Raw genomic sequence first — 15972 nt, forward strand, 5'->3', positions numbered from 1 at the left:
GGTGTCGCTGAGAACTGAAGAGGGTCCTGAGGGAGGCTGGCTGTTGATGAAATGTGCAGCGGTGCTCTTTAAAGACGGCACTAGGTGGGCGTTATTGTAACTGTTTTGTGAATGGCTTTTAATACTTTGTCCTGTGTCACAGCTACAAGTGTTACAACAAACATTCAACGCTGACTCCTAAACCCTTGCTTTCTTCTTGTGGATGCAGCCTTACAATGTTCAGTTTCCAAATTCAGTTACTTTTTTAAAAAAATATTTGTTTTTCCTTTATGCACATTGGTCTTTTGCTGTGGATGTTGGGTCCCCTGGAACTGGGATTATAGACAATTGTGATCAGCCATGTGAGTGCTGGGAATTGAACCAGGTCCTCAGGAAGAACAACCAATGCTCTTAAACCACCAAGCCATCTCTCCAGCTCCCTAAATTCAGTTACTTTGTATACTTCACTTTAATGACTTTCAGGACTGGAAACAAGATGTCTACAGAGATCCATACATGCTAATGGAAGAATTATGTGAATGACGACATTACTAACATTTCAGTTTTTCAAACAAAAATTGATTTTTCAGTGTGTGTCCGTCCATGTGTATGTGGGCACTTATGGAAGCCAGGAGACATCAGATTTGCTATAGCTGGATTACAGGTAGGCTGCCAGCTGTTGTGGGTGGTTAGGAACTGAACTCGGATCCCCTGTAAGAACAGCAGTTGCTCTTAACTGCTGAGCCATCACTTCAGGCAGCATTTCAGTTCGTAAGTTGCAGTTATACAGAGGAATTGGTTGCACTTGGCAGAGATGTAATCAGTTATTCTTAATGATGAATCAGAAGGTGGTAGTGTGCTGTTGTGTGCAGCTGTGAAATTACATCTAAACCCATTTCTTTCAAATTTTTTTTTTGTCCAGAATGTTTTTTAGACAGGTTGGGACAGTCTATCTGTATTTCAAATCTTTTATAAACCTGTATAGTTAATGAGTTTAAAGACTAGACTTTTTGTTTGTTACTTTCGGTTTTGTTCTTTTGAGACAGGATCTTGCTAGGTAGCCTAGCTCAGCACTGAACTCAAAATCCTCCTCATTCTGCCTCTGGAGTTCTGGTGTCTATGTATTCAATAGAAATGTGTTTTGTTTTGTTTTTAAAAACTTATTTATTATGTATACAGGTTCTGCTTGCACACCAGAAGAGGATACCTCTTTATAAATAGTTGTGAGCTACAATATGGTTACTGGGAATTGAACTCAGAACCTCTGGAAGGGCAGCCAGTGCTCTTAACCTCTGTGCCATCTCTCTAGCCCCCGCCCCCTCTATAGACAATTTTAAGCCCTTGCTCTATTGTGTTTATTTTAAGTCAAGGACCAGTGGAAATCTTTCCAAGTAGTTTTAAAAGATAGTGCAAATATTCTTTAAAAAGTAGATATTTTCTTACTCATTTTAGAAGTATCCTTACTTGGAAAAGTTAGATTAAGTATACTGTGTGGTTTTGGAAACTGTCTGCCAGGTGGCATATATTCCTCACCACTTGATATCATGTGTGTGGTAACTACTACTTTGCACAGGTGGAAGCTGCTATCTCTAAACCCGATTCATAAATACCTGACAGTAAGGAAACCAGGAAGCTAGAGACTTCACTTTGGACATCATGGACTCATGAAGAGCTTGAAGTGGAGGGAGATAGAGAGCAAGGGTGTGGAACTGTACCACAGTTGTAATGGGCTACCTTTCAGTTTTATGAGCTCTGGGTTCCTAGAAGTGGGCAGAAAAGGAAAGGAAGAGCTTCTGTCTGTGAGAGAGTGGACTTTGTGACTCACTCTTTCCAACTTCTGAAAACTAGAGATTTGCTTTAATTATTTACGTAATGAGGGAACTTTAAAAAGTTTTTTTTCCATTTAATCAGTGTACACATACACACACACACACACACACACACGAACATGCCACAGCATGCCTGTGGATATTAGAGGACATCTTGTAGGAATTGGTTCTCTCCTCCCACTGTGTGTGTTCTGGGGCTCCAACTCAGGTTGCCATGGTTGGTGGCAGGTGCCTTACTCACTGAGTCATCGCTACTCTGTCTATTTTAATTTTTTTAAATGGAGGCTCTTTATTTATAGGTTTAATATAGTTATGGAGTGTTTAACATGTGATACTACCAAGGGCTGGACGATGGGATAGTGAAGTAAACAGTGATCCCTACCTCTCCCTCTCCCCCCCCCCCTCTCTCTATATATATATGGTTTTTCTGTTTAACAACCCTTGATGTCCTGAAACTCACTTTGTAGATCAGGATGGCCTCGAAATCTCAAATATCCACCTGCTTCTGCCTCCTGAGTGTTGGACTTAAAGGTGTGGCCCACTACGTCCAGCTTGATTTTTTTTCACCCGGCTGGATCTTTTTGCCTGACTTGATCTTTTCTCATGAGAACTCGGTATGCTTAGGAAGGTAGACAGCAATGAATTATTATTACCCTGGAGCCTTTTAATTTCACTTTAGTAATTTTTTATTACTTTGGTACTTATATTTTATAGGTGTATGTGTGTGTAATAAAAATTGACTTCGGTTCAGGAAGCACTAATTTGCAGTCATTTGCCCACTGCTACAGTAGAGACCAGAGTACAGCCTTCTTCTGACTGTGTGCATGGAACTCACTGGCGAGCACTGAAAGTAGATGACGCTTCCGAGCTGGTCCAGGCGGCTCCACTGCCAGCTCTAGCACCATTAGATCTCACAGCACTAGCAAAGGGGTGTCATCGAAGTCAGTGTGACTGAGCAGCTTGAGAAGGTTCTCCTGCTGCTACAATGAACTTTGAATTTCAGCTTCTTATCATTCAATGTACAGAGAAGTCTGTGTAAGCTATTTACTTATCTCACACTTAGAGAAAGTGTACTGCAGCTTAGTGGGCCCAGTGTAAATTCTTGAACTATTGACTCTAGTAAGAACTCCTGTTTTCTTTTGATATTACCCTTCAATATTGTAATACAGCCTTCAAACCACTATATTTAGGATGTTAATTTGGCTACAAAATTGGGGTAGTAAATTTGGTGTATATAGAGAAGAGAATCCCATTGAATCTAGTTCTTAGATGGTTTGCTGATGTTGACATATCGCTAAAGTGCAAAGGCTATCATGGCTTTTGCACAATTGAAAATGCTTAGATGTCTTTTAATTGTTCATATAAATGACAAAACTCATATTCTCGCTAGAAAAATTTAGGGAATAAAAATGTGAGGTATGACCCTGTCTCGAAAAACCAAAAAAAAAAAAAAAAAAAATGTGAGGTATGAAGCATCCTTAGACCCAGCTTGTCTGAAGATGGAAATAGGAACCCAGGTTTTGAATTTAAATTATGGAAATACTTACTACAGAAACAAGCATTTCTGAGCTTATCTTTTCTATTTTATATGGAGGACTTCATTTTCGGGGTCAGGTATTCAAAAACTTTTTAAAATGACTTAAACCTATCAAAAGACTTGAAGCCATTTTTAATATGGAAAATGTCAAACATAATAGCAGGAAGACTCTTACTGGACAGCTATTAGAGGCAGTGGTTGCTGGTGAGATAGAAAAGGTTATTAGCTTGCCACAAAAGTAATTGTAGTTTTGGATTTTTGCAATTTGCTTTTGCCTTTAGCAGGGTGCCCAAGTGAGATTTTTTTCTCTCTGAAGCTAGTTTTAGCGGCTCAGGCCTTTTCCCTGTATAGACAGTTAATTTCCTGGACTATGATCTTATGTTTACTGAAACCAAGGTGAAGGGTAAATACAGAATATTAGTAATTTGTTAGGTTAAGCAGAAGACCAGTAGATTACACCTTCCTGAGTCTGCTGTTAGAGTAGACATACTGTTTGTCTATTCAGTGGCTCCTGCTTGGGGCTCCTTTCTAATCAATGAGTAATGTCAGTAAAGCTGTGCAGGACTAGTTTTATGTTGAGAACAAAGGTTTGACTGAGTGAATGCTTTCATACCAAGTCTTCATGGTTTGCGTGCGGGGTATCCAGTTTCTCTACAGGAAAAGTCAGGTCTATACACTGCTGGGATACTATAGAAGGGAGAAATGTCATGATTCCACAAGATTTCTGTGGAACTGACAGTGACTTATCCAAAAGTGTTTCTGCAGCTCTGTAAAATGGGTTCTTCACAATATTTTTTTATTATTATTTTTCTTCTCTTTTTCTGTTTTATTTATTTTATTTATTTTATTTATTTATTTTTTTACAGTTTGGTTCAATATTATATTTTTTTGTGAAGTTGTTTAGTGGTTAGTCACCTGTCCTTTTGTTGTATAGTATTATGGGCTTGCCATAGTACGGTTCTCCTCTTTTGTTCTTCACAACGCACCAGGTCTCCATTGGGTTGTGATGTGCCATGAAAAGTGCATTGTGTGTGACAACCAGTGATGCCACATCAGTGGCTGGGAGAGAAGATGCCCCATAGCACTTTCCAAAGTCGAACTTGCACCAAAAAAATGTCATGGTCACTGTTTGTTGTCTGAGTTCTGTGTCCTGGCAAAGCCCTTACATCTGATGAGTGTGCTCACTAAACCCATGAGAAACATCCCAAAATGCAGTGCCTACAATTGGCATTGGTCAACAGAAAGGACTCAGTTCTCCAACAATATCTGACTGTACCTTGTACAATCAGTGTTTTCAAAATTTGAACATACTGGCTCTGGAGTTTGCCTCACCTGCCTCTCTCCAGCCGATGACCACCTCTTCAAATCCAGCAGGGTGCAGATGATGCTCTGTAAGAGTCCTTCAAATTCTGAAGCAGAGATTGTAAAAAGTACTTATTTTTGTATGCATGTGTATGCAGTTGGCTTGTGCATGTCACATTATACATGTGGCAGTCAGGACAAGTCGGCTCTCCTACCAGATGCTGTGGCATACATGTGGAGGTCGGGGGATAATTTGTGGTAGTGAGTTCTCTCCTTGTCCCAGAGATTAAACTCAAATTGTCAGGCTTTACCTTCTGGCCCTTGCAGTTTGTTTTACACCAGCCTAATAGACGAGAAGAAGGGGAGGAGGAGGAGGAAGGGGAATTTGAGGGGCTGTATGATAGGTTGAGGGATTAGAGGATTGGCATTGATAAGTGTTGGGAGCTGTCAGTATGAGTGGTGCGTAGAGAATGCGTACAGTGTGGAGAGTGGGTGGGGAAACAGGCAGAGAATGACATTTACGTGAGCATATTTTAAGTGGTAATGGGTTGGAAAGATGGTGGCATGTCACAGAAGCCGTGGGAAGTTAGACTTTGAAAAAGTAGGGCAGCAGTCCTCGGGGCTAGGATGGGATGAGGGCGTAAGAGTTGAGGACTGGGGTCTGGGAAGCTCAGTTGATAAAGTGCTTGCCCTAAAGGCATGAGGACTGGAGTTTGGATGTGCAGCACCTTGTAGGAAGCCAGGTACAATGACTCCCCTGTGGAGCTAGCCTAGCACAATCACCAAGTTCCAGATCTAGTGAGAGACCTTGTTTGGAAAGGTGGGGAGTGACTGTGGAGGATAGGAGGATACCCGACATTGACCTCTGACCTTATATGTGCACACACAGTGAGCACATGCATCTGTGTGTTCACCAGTGAGAACACAACACAGATATTTCATACACGTATGTGCAAATACTCCCCCACTAAATAATAAACAACAAATGCATGTAAATTTATTAGTTTAAAATTGTAATAAAAAATCCTTGCTACCTTTAATCCTAGCACTTGGGGGGCAGAGGCAGGCAGATCTCTGAATTTGAGGCCAGACTGGTCTACGATAGTTCTAGGACATCTCTGTTACACAGAGAAACCCTGTCTTAAGAGACTTAAAAAAACTCCTTGTGTATAAATCCTTGGAAAATCTTTAGGGTTCAGACAGACCTCCTGAGGTAAGCTTTTTCTGTTAGTTAAGACTCTCTAGAGGAACAGAACTGATAGAATGAATGTATATGTATACAGAAAGGGGGGTTTAGAGTGGCTTACAGGCTGTGCTCTAACTAGTCAAACAGTGGCTCTCTACCAAAGGAAAGTCAGAGAATCCAATAGTTGTTCAGTTCACGAAGCTGGACAGTCTTCAGTGTACACTGGGATCCTGAAAACTCAGACTCTGTTGTACTTGCAATGAGAGCGAAGGAATGGACTTGTCAGTGTGTAGGAGGACGAGCTGGCCTTCTATGGCCTTTCTGTGTGCTGTCAGAAGGTGTGTCTGTGGAGGCTAGAAGAGTGTTGGATCCCCTGGAACTGGGGCTACAGAGGGTTGTGAGTTACCCTGTGGGTCCCAGAAACCAACCCTGGTTCTCTGGAACAGCAGCCAGTGCTCTTAGCTGCTGAGCCTTTTTCCAGCCCAGCTGTGACTTTCTTAAATCTCCAGTGCTCAGCACATTTGTGAGCATATTCACATCGCTGAAAAAGTTGGCATTCTGTGTTTTAAATCACGTGTGATTTCAAAATGAACTTGGTTTTTCTCTCTAGTGTCTTAATGAAATCCTGGAGTCAGCGGACGCACCTTTAGAAGTCACTGAAGGATTCATTCAGTCAATTTCCCTGTCAGTTCCATGGGGCTCCTTGCTGCAGGACAATTGTGCACTGGAAGTGAGAGGACTAGAGATGGTCTTCCGACCTAGACCTCGTGTAGGTAGGTGTGTTGCATGTGCCTGTTCTGTTTATTCAATCTCGACCCTATGAAGGTTGAGAAGTCAGCCCAATTGTAAAAATTGAGCGTTGGATTTATGATTTTGAACTGGATTTGTGAGATGTTCATTTGATTAAATAAGAGGATTTAGTACTTTGAAAGATGTATGTAAGTATACCTTTAGAATGTTCCCTCCTTATTCACACTCCAGAACACTAATGTATAGGTAATATGTGATTATTTCCAATTATCTGAAGTGACTTCTATTTTGAAGATTAAAAAATATTGTTTTCAAATGAGGAAGACTATTCAATGATTCATGGAGAAATGTTTGAAGGGCATAAGATTAGACTTTTTTAAATTTAAGTTTTTGTTATTTTAAATTACATATATGTAGGGAGTGGGATTGGGTATGTATGCACATGAGTGTATTTCCCTGAGGATCAGAAGCATCAGATCCCCTGGAACTAGAGTTACACGTAGTTGTGAGCTGCCTGGTGTGGGTGCTGGGAACCAAACTCAGGTAAGAGTAGTACAGGCTCTTTCTTTACTGCTGACCTCTCCAGCCTCCAGGACTGAACTTGAAGGGACTTTCATCGGTGTAGTGTTGAAGAATAATGACAGTGAATGATTATAACACTAAATTTAAAACTTACCACATTAGCAGGGCACTGGTGGTGGTGCATACCTATTATCCCAGCACTTGGGAGGCAGCAGCATGTGGATCTTTCTGAATTCAAGGCCAGCCTGGTCTACAAAGTTAGTTCTAGTATAGCCAGGGCTACACAGTCAAACCCTGTTTTTTTTTGTTTTGAAAAACTAAAAAAACCAAACCAAAACAAACCAACAAAAATCCCTAAAAATCTACCACTGCCAACAAAAAACTTTCACCACATCCATAATGATGACAGTTATATAAGGTGGGTCTGGATAAGGGATGTGCTTCTCAACTGTAGTGTAACTCAGATAAATGGGAAGACATGATCATCTAGGTAATTCCATGTATGAATGTATCTAAATGTTTCCTGGAAAACAAGTTTAAATGATAATTCATAGAGCTATAGTGATCTATTTTGAAAGTAGAAATGCTCTAAATATTTTATTCATTAATTCATTTATTTTTGGGAAGTTTCACTATGCAGCCAGGCTGTCCATGATTGGAGCCCATGATCTTCCTGCCTCAGCCTCTTGAGTGTTGGAATTGTAGCAGTATTTCACCACACCTGGAAACAATCTGATATTTGTGTTTGTGTGCATGAATTTTAAAGCCAGAAGACATCCTCTGCTATTGTTTTTGTGTACCTTATGTTTTTGAAACAGGCTCTGTTAGTCTGGACTTACGTAGGCAAGGCTGGTGGGCTAGAGAGTCCCAGGGATCTGCTTGTCACTCTTCCTTGGCGCCAGGATCACCATATTAATTTTTTTTAAATGCACAGACTTCGGCCCTCATGCTTGCAAAGCAAGAACTTTACTGACTGAACTATCATCCTAGCTCCTAAATAAAATTTACTTTATAAGAACATTGCATCTAGCTGGGTATGGTAGCACATACCAGTGATCTCATCTCTCAGGCTGAGGTTCAGGAAGGATGATGCAAGTTTCACGTCAGCCTGAGTACATAGTAAGATTCTATCTCAAACAAAACCCAAGTGACAACAAAAATTATTTGATCATCATCATTATTATTAGGGTTTTTTTTTTGTTTTTTGTTTTTTGTTTTTTTTGGAGGAAGGATCTCACTATATAGGTCTGGCTATCCTGGTACTCACAGAAACCCTCTTGTCTCTGTCTCTGCCTCTGGCTCCCTAGTGCTGGGGTTAAAGGCCTGTGCCACCAGTCCTGGCTCTGATTCTGTCTTTTAACCGTGGTGAATAAGTACTCCCTTTGGAAGTTGAGCTTTGAAATATTTTCCCCTTTACAGCAGCCTATTAAAATGGCCTTTAAGTTCCATTTTGGAAGGCTGTAATTATAGTAATATGTCAATTTGTTTTGAGCAGTGTGTGGAAGTATGGATTTCCTCCGCAGGAGAGGTCTGGGAAGGGTTCTTAGGGCCCCTGTGTTTAGTCCTCTGAGGACACCATTTTATTCCACCCGCATTTGTACTGATTCTGCAGCTGTTGTCGTCTGCTGCTGCTGGAGTTCCTGGTGAGACCTCCCTATTCATCCTTGACAGTCATCTTTTTTCTCCTAATGTGTGGTAAACTGTCTTAAGTGCATAGCTCATAATTTTTCTATCTCTGTAGTTGGTTAGCAGACCTCAACTTTCAGGCTAAATTAGTCTACCACCTGTTTTCATTAAGTCAAATTTTACTGAAACATCCCCATGCTATTTGTTTACTCTGTAGCTGCTTTGACACTCGAGAGCTTTGCTCAACACAGCACATTGCTCACAAAGCCTAACTGTCCACTGCCTGAGCCCTTTACAGAGGGCATTTGCCAGCTCTTGCTCCGTGTGTCCAGCATGGTGCCATGGACGAGTAAATATGCCTGCTAGAATTTGTTGAATGAATGTATGAATTAAAATTTGATAAAATAAAACTTGAAATAAGAATATGTTGTAGGGTTTTTTGTTTGTTTTTTCGAGACAGGGTTTCTCTGTGTAGCTTCGGAGCCTGTCCTGGAACTAGCTCTTGTAGACCAGGCTGGCCTCGAACTCACAAAGATCTGCCTGCCCCTGCCTCCTGAGTGCTGGGATTAAAGGCATGCACCACCACTACCCAACTTTGCAAGGCTTTTTTATCCTGTATTTTTATTGTTGTTCTGTTATTGTAAGGTGGTTCTTAAATGTCTAGTATAATTTCTCACAGGTAACATCATAGCGTTGAAAAATCTACCATAAATATAATACTTTAAGAAATGCCATTAACATAACAGAAATTATTTAGGTTTATTGTACTTTCTGCAGCGACTGGGTCTGAGCCTATGTACTGGTCAAGCTTCATGACCAGCAGTATGCAGCTGGCAAAGGAGTGTCTTAGCCAGAAACTGACAGATGAGCAAGGAGAAGCATCCCAGCCTTTTGAAGGACTGGAAAAGTTTGCGGAAACCATTGAAACAGGTTTGCATCATGTAGACCTTCACAACCCAAGCTTTCTGTAGTGGTCTGGGGCCCGAGACCATTCCGTTGCAGTGATTTTAAAAGAATTACTGTTCTCACTTCAGTACTTCAGGATCCAGGCTGTTTTAAACATTCCACTCAGTTTCTCCTTGTTTTAGTTGTAGCCCATGGAAGGATCTGGCAGGCTACAAATCTACATTATCCCAAGTTTCTGTTGTGATGTAGCTTGGCGGTATGCTTTGGGTACAGTGTGTTTTACAAAATTCAGTTTCTGGGCATTCAAAAGGAAAGAAAGCTGCCTTTTTAATTTTCTTACCAGACTGGGAATTATTTCTTTACTGAGAGTGGATGGGAGGCAGCAGTGATGGGGAAGAAGCACTTGCCCAGCATGGAGGAGGCCTTTGCTTGGTCCCCGGCAGCCTGGAGGAGGGGGCGAGTGGAGGTCGGGTTTTTATTTGGTGTACTCATGGTTTTTCATTGACGATTGCTCATTTGCTCTAGTGCTAAGAAGAGTGAAAGTTACTTTTATAGACACTGTGTTAAGAATTGAACATGTGCCAGAAAATTCCAAAACTGGAGCTGCACTTGAGATCCGAGTAGAGAGGTAAGATTCTTTTGTCTGGAAACTGTTTCTGACATTACACTTTGGGACACTTCGAGAGACCGAGGTGATACTAAATTAATGTATTGTACAATTCCAGAGTAAATACAGCTCTCTGAGTTATCCTCTCATCCATCACAGAAACTGTAAGCATCATTTAGCATGTGATTATAGCCAGTGTTATGGTGAGCTTGTCTAATAAGCAATTTTCTTAGTTAACTTGAGTGCCACTATGTTGAGGTTCTTTTAGAGTGTCCACTATTCCCATGTGCACAGTGTAATGTTTAAGTGCATTAATTAATTCTTAATGTGAAAGACTTAACTTTATGGTGCTTGGCTTGCATACTTCTTTAGTGAAAAAGGATGATGGTGATGTTTCTTTTGAGGACTTTGTGAGGGTTATTTTAAGGTTAAATATCTAATGATAATTTGCTTAAGTCAGACATGTTGCTTTTATTTTTTATGTATATTCTCTAGAGTTCTGACACAGTATTGATTTGAGGTAGTTACTCTTCTACCATGGCCATGTTATATGATCTCCCAACAGAAATGTTCTTTGAGGGGAGCTGGAGACATGGCTCAGTGGTTAAAAGCATTTCCTGCTCTTCCAGAGGACCTGAGTTCAGTTCCCAGCACTCATGTAGAGCGGCTCACAATGACCTACAAGTTTAATTCAATGAGATCCAATGCCCTCTTCTGTTCTCCTGCATATACATGGCGTATACTCACGCAGATACACATACCCATATATACATTTAAAAATATACAGTGAATACCAGAGACCCATCATGTGTGCATCTAGTTGGGCCTTTTCCAAGGTTTGTACAGTTATTTTTGCAGTTGTAATCTTTAACAAAGATACACTTAAAAGTAAAATAGTTGTTACAGATCTTTTGAGGTAGGGTGCATTACTTTAGGTGGTATATAATAAAACAATAATATCCAATTAGAGCCATGTTATTTACCTCATTAAACTGGAGGTTGCTAACAAAAGATTTCAAGACAAAGTCATCGGAGACAAATGGGGTCTTGCTATGATTCTATGCTTGTAATCCTAGCACTTGGGAAGAGGAGGTAGGAAAAGGTTGGGAGTTAGAGACGGCCTGGGTTACATAGCAGTACTCAGTTTTGTGAGGGAGATAAGGATTGTTCCCCTTGGGTTAACTTTAGGAAGTTATAATTTTTTCCCTGAACTTTAAGAGCCCTTTAAAGTTATCCTTCTTAGATTTTAGGTCTCTCTCTTTGTGAAAATTTTATTTTACTTATTTAAATATTTAGTGCAGTGATTCTGACATATGTTATAGACATGAAAATGTTTTATAAAAGTGAGTTTTATTATATTTTCACACACACAATGTATTTTAACACACATACATGAGTTATTCTCTCCTGTCTGTTCCCACTCCCTCTAATCCCCCCTTTCCTTCTCAATAAAATATAATTCTTTTGCCTAATCTCAGCACAGGGACAGTCAGGCAGATGGATCTCTTTGAGTTCAAGACTATCCTGGTATACAGAGAAGTCCCATGATAGCCAGGGTTACACCGAAAAATGCTGTCTTGAAAAACAAAACCAAGGGCTCGAGAGATGGCTCAGAGGTTAAGAGCATTGCCTGCTCTTCCAAAGGTCCTGAGTTCAATTCCCAGCAACCACATGGTGGCTCACAACCATTTGTAATGGGTTCTGGTGCCCTCTTCTGGTCTGCAGGCATACACACAGACAGAATATTATATACATAATAAATAAATATTTTTTTTTTTAAAAAAAAGAAAAACAAAACCAACCAAGCAAAATTCTTTTGAGACAGAATCTCCTGTAGCTCAGACTGCCCTTGATCCTGGTCCTCCTGCCTCTACCTTCTCTGTGCTGGGCTGCAAGCATTCTCATAGGCATAGTTTTAGGGGTGCTAGCACTGACATTTCACTTTAACTTAAAAGCACTGTCTTTTAAAATCTCATTGAAAGTACGTGTCCCAGGAATTCCTTATAAATGTCCTTTTGTACCTTTCAGAACCGTGTACTGTGATGAGACTGCCGATGAGTCCTCAGGAGTCAATGTGCATCAGCCCACAGCATTTGCTCACAAACTGCTGCAGCTCTCTGGAGTGTCTCTCTTCTGGGATGAATTTTCTGCTTCAGCAAAATCTTCCCCCATGTGTTCAACTGCACCAGTGGTAAGAAAAATGAAACAATCCCCCAGACAGTGGTGGAGGTGTTGCTCAGTTTTTGGAGGGCTGGCCAAGCATGCCTGAAGTCCCAGGTCCTGTCACCAGCACTCGGGAGGTAAGAGCTTGGAGAGTCAAGAGATTCAAGGGCATCCTCAGATAGTGAGTTCAAGGCCAACTGGGTGTATGTATACACACGAGACTGTCTCAAAATAATCAAACCAAAAACCAGTTCAACAAAACAATCAAAAACATGGTCACAATTTTTTAGAAGTTTCATTCAGGTATGGAAGTACAGCACTTGAGAGGTTAAGACAGGAGGGCAGCCTGGTCTACTAGTGAGTCTCTAAGAGTAAAGAACCAGGGGACTGTTAAGTTTTTCCAAATACACATTCATTAGTGAGTCTCCATCTGGTTTAGCAAGTCTTTTTTTTTTTTTAATTTTTTTTTTTTAAGCAAATCTTGTTAATTCAGATATTTAGTTAATGTAGCTGATACCAGCTCTGAACTCCTGAATCTCTGCCCATCCTGCTAGACTTGCTACTGCCTGCCATTGGAATCAAGTTGGCCCACAATGTGCAATGGAAGGGCCATGGAGTCAGCCCTAACTGGCTCTTCCCTCCAAGAATGCTGCCCATTAGTTAATGGAGAAATGTTTCCTACATATCTGTAGGTACAATGAGGTGCTAACATCTGAGGGAGCCAATCCTAGTGGTCAATCCTCTGGGCATGCCTGTGAGGATCCTTTAGATTAGGTGGGCAGGCCTTCCCTAAATGTGGGTCTCGGTCTCTCTCTCTCTCTCTCTCTCTCTCTCTCTCTCTCTCTCTCTCTCTCTCTCTCTCTCTCTCTCTCTCTCTCTCTCTCTGTGGTTTTTCAAGACAGGGTTTCTCTGTGTAGCCTTGGAGCCTGTCCTGCTGTCCTGGCACTAACTTTTGTAGACCAGGCTGGCCTCGAACTCAGAGATCTGCCTGCCTCTGCCTCCCACATGCTGGGATTAAAGGTGTGTGCCACCACCACCGGGCTGTAGCTTGCTTTCTAACTGAGGGTGCCATGGGAGCAGCTGGCCTTTGACCACCTTGCTTTTCATACCCTGGTGGAATGTGTGCCTGCACTAGGAGCTAGAAGAAACCCCTCTTCCTTAAGCTGCTTCTTGCCAGGTATTTTGTCACAGCAACTAGAAACATGGCTCATGCAGTGCCTCGTCCTTTCACATTAAAAAGCTGTGCTACCTCCATGGCTTAAAGGCTCTGTTAGTGAACATTATCATGGAATCTGACTTAGTGTTTTCTATTATTAAGAGCCCTTAATTCCAAGCACAGAATCCTTTTATAAGTTGGTACATCTATAATTTGCCTTTTATATTCAAGTCAGGTCTTTTTCTTTTTTAAAAATATTTTTTTGAGGCAGAGTCTCTCACTTTGTCAATGTGTGGCTCGGGTTGACCTCAAACTAGTAATCTCTTGTCTCAACCTCCTGAATGCTGGGATTATAGACCTTACTTCGATATTGATTTGGTTTACACATTGTATATTATTTGAACAGATACTGTGTATGTACGATGTACATGAGCACAGATACACATACAAACTTGTGTGTACTGCATTTGGGGGCATATGTGTGGGGATCGGAGGACAACTTTGTAGAGTCAGTTCTTCCATTTTTATGTGCATTGTGGGATTGGACTTAGGTCTCCAGGTTTGCGGCAAATGCCTTTACCCACTGGATCATCTTGCTGGCTCTGCACTAGTCTCATAAAGTCTTTTTCAGTGACTTGTTTTTATTTCCAAGGTGCTGTACTAACACAGTAATGCTCCATTTTAGCCATAAGATAATGGTATGTCCAGTGTGATGATGCAGTTATCATGCCAAATCAAAGGTGACATTTATATACACCTGGACTCATTTGTGCTAAAATAGTTACTTTATTTTTATTACATTATTGTAGGAAACTGAGCCAAAGCTGTCACCTAGCTGGAACCCCAAAATTGTTTATGAGCCACACCCACAATTAACTAGAACTTTACCAGAGATAGCACCCTCGGATCCAGTGCAGATTGGAGGTCTAGTGGGCAGACTGGAATTGAGTCTCACTTTGAAACAGAATGAAGTGCTTCCAGGAGCCAAGGTCAGTATTGTTGTGTTTTCTCTGCAAAACTACAGGTATTTAATCTACACAGGGGCATAGTGATTGGTTGCTGTGGGTTGTCCTGTGACTAAGTATCTACAATCTTCACTTTCAGTGTTCTGGCTCAGATTTCCTGCTTTCCTTTTTGTGAACTGCTCTCAGGTTAAGAAGTCCTTGACCAGGTCTTCCCTCTGCTGGCTTCTGAGGCGGTTGCTAATGGAGCAGATAGTGTAGGTAGCTGTAAATACTGCAGGGACTGCCCTGCTGTGGCAACAGCCTTGGGAAACCAGCGCTTGTGTGTCTTTGGGGAGCACATTTCTTAAAGAAGACCCATGAACAAAGCTTTCATGGTTCTGTTTGCCTGGATATGGTCTACATCCGTAAGCTCTGATTTCCATGCAGATGTAAAGTTTTGCACACTGTATTTTGATATGTGTAACTATTCTGTATGTTGATTTTTGAGTTCTACATACTAAGGGACAGAGTAGCAGGTGGTAGTATTGTATGGTGTTGTTATAGTCCAGTTCCAGCCAGTATCGAATATTTGGAGATACTATCATCCTTGCCTGTACATTAATGTTTTTGTATACTAACGTGTATATTTTGTTTAATGTAAATGAATATTATATGGAAAAATTAAGTTCTAGAGATCAACAGTGGGCAGCACAGAGCTTAGAAATGGTAGCTCATAGTAGACGTAACAGGGCAGCATGAGGTTAGCGTATTAGTCTTTCCCAGCATTCCTTAAACCTGAGTTCTGAGATAGTGCCTCTGGAGGCTGTTGTATATGACACATTCAATTTTAGTGGATTTTTGGGGAAAGTATTATACAGTAGCAGGGGACTGCTTTGGCTTTGTTATTTTCAGTGTTTTATATTTTCAAAAGATAGCAGTGAGTAATTTGTTTTTTGTATTCCAAATTCAGAATGTACCCATAATGAAACATCCTTATGGCAATTAGAAATGAAACTCCTGATTTTCCATCCTAATGAAAACCAGAGATTGTGGTTTCAGTACAAGAAATAAACTTGTCCAGTAACAGAAACACATATCCCCACTCTGGATATGGCCTGAGTATCACCAGTCTGTAAGGAACCCCATAAAACACTGTCTGTAGGCACAACAGGAGAGCCATGTCGTAGAAGGAGTAAGGCTTTGCATTTGTGTCTGCCTCGGTTCAGATCTGGCTGCAGAGCTATGTTAACTTTGCTTTGTGGGTCTGTGTCCTTGTTTGTAAAATAGAAACAATAATAAGTAGAGAATAGGGGCTGGGTGATGGCTTGGTGCTCACCACACCAAGTGAGACATGAGGGAAAAGTGTGCACAGAGAACAAGAAAGGAAGCATTCATTAGTGCTGATTTCTGTCTGGGTTTTGACTGTGGCTTCTAGCTTCCTGTGCAGGAGAAAGTAGTGTCTGTG

The 15972-nt window shown here is 41.0% G+C and overlaps 1 protein-coding gene across 1 annotated transcript in view; it reads left to right on the forward strand.

The window, feature by feature from the left end:
* Positions 1–15972, forward strand: part of Atg2b (autophagy related 2B) — a 76064-nt gene that overhangs the window by 2021 nt on the left and 58071 nt on the right. Inside the window, exons 2-6 of the mRNA XM_057782278.1 lie at positions 6444–6606; positions 9509–9661; positions 10163–10265; positions 12273–12435; positions 14373–14552. Of these exons, the coding sequence (XP_057638261.1) occupies positions 6444–6606; positions 9509–9661; positions 10163–10265; positions 12273–12435; positions 14373–14552 (762 nt within the window). The remainder of the gene's footprint in view (positions 1–6443; positions 6607–9508; positions 9662–10162; positions 10266–12272; positions 12436–14372; positions 14553–15972) is intronic.

The sequence above is a fragment of the Chionomys nivalis genome, chromosome 10, assembly GCF_950005125.1.
Source record: "Chionomys nivalis chromosome 10, mChiNiv1.1, whole genome shotgun sequence".
NCBI lineage: Eukaryota > Metazoa > Chordata > Mammalia > Rodentia > Cricetidae > Chionomys > Chionomys nivalis.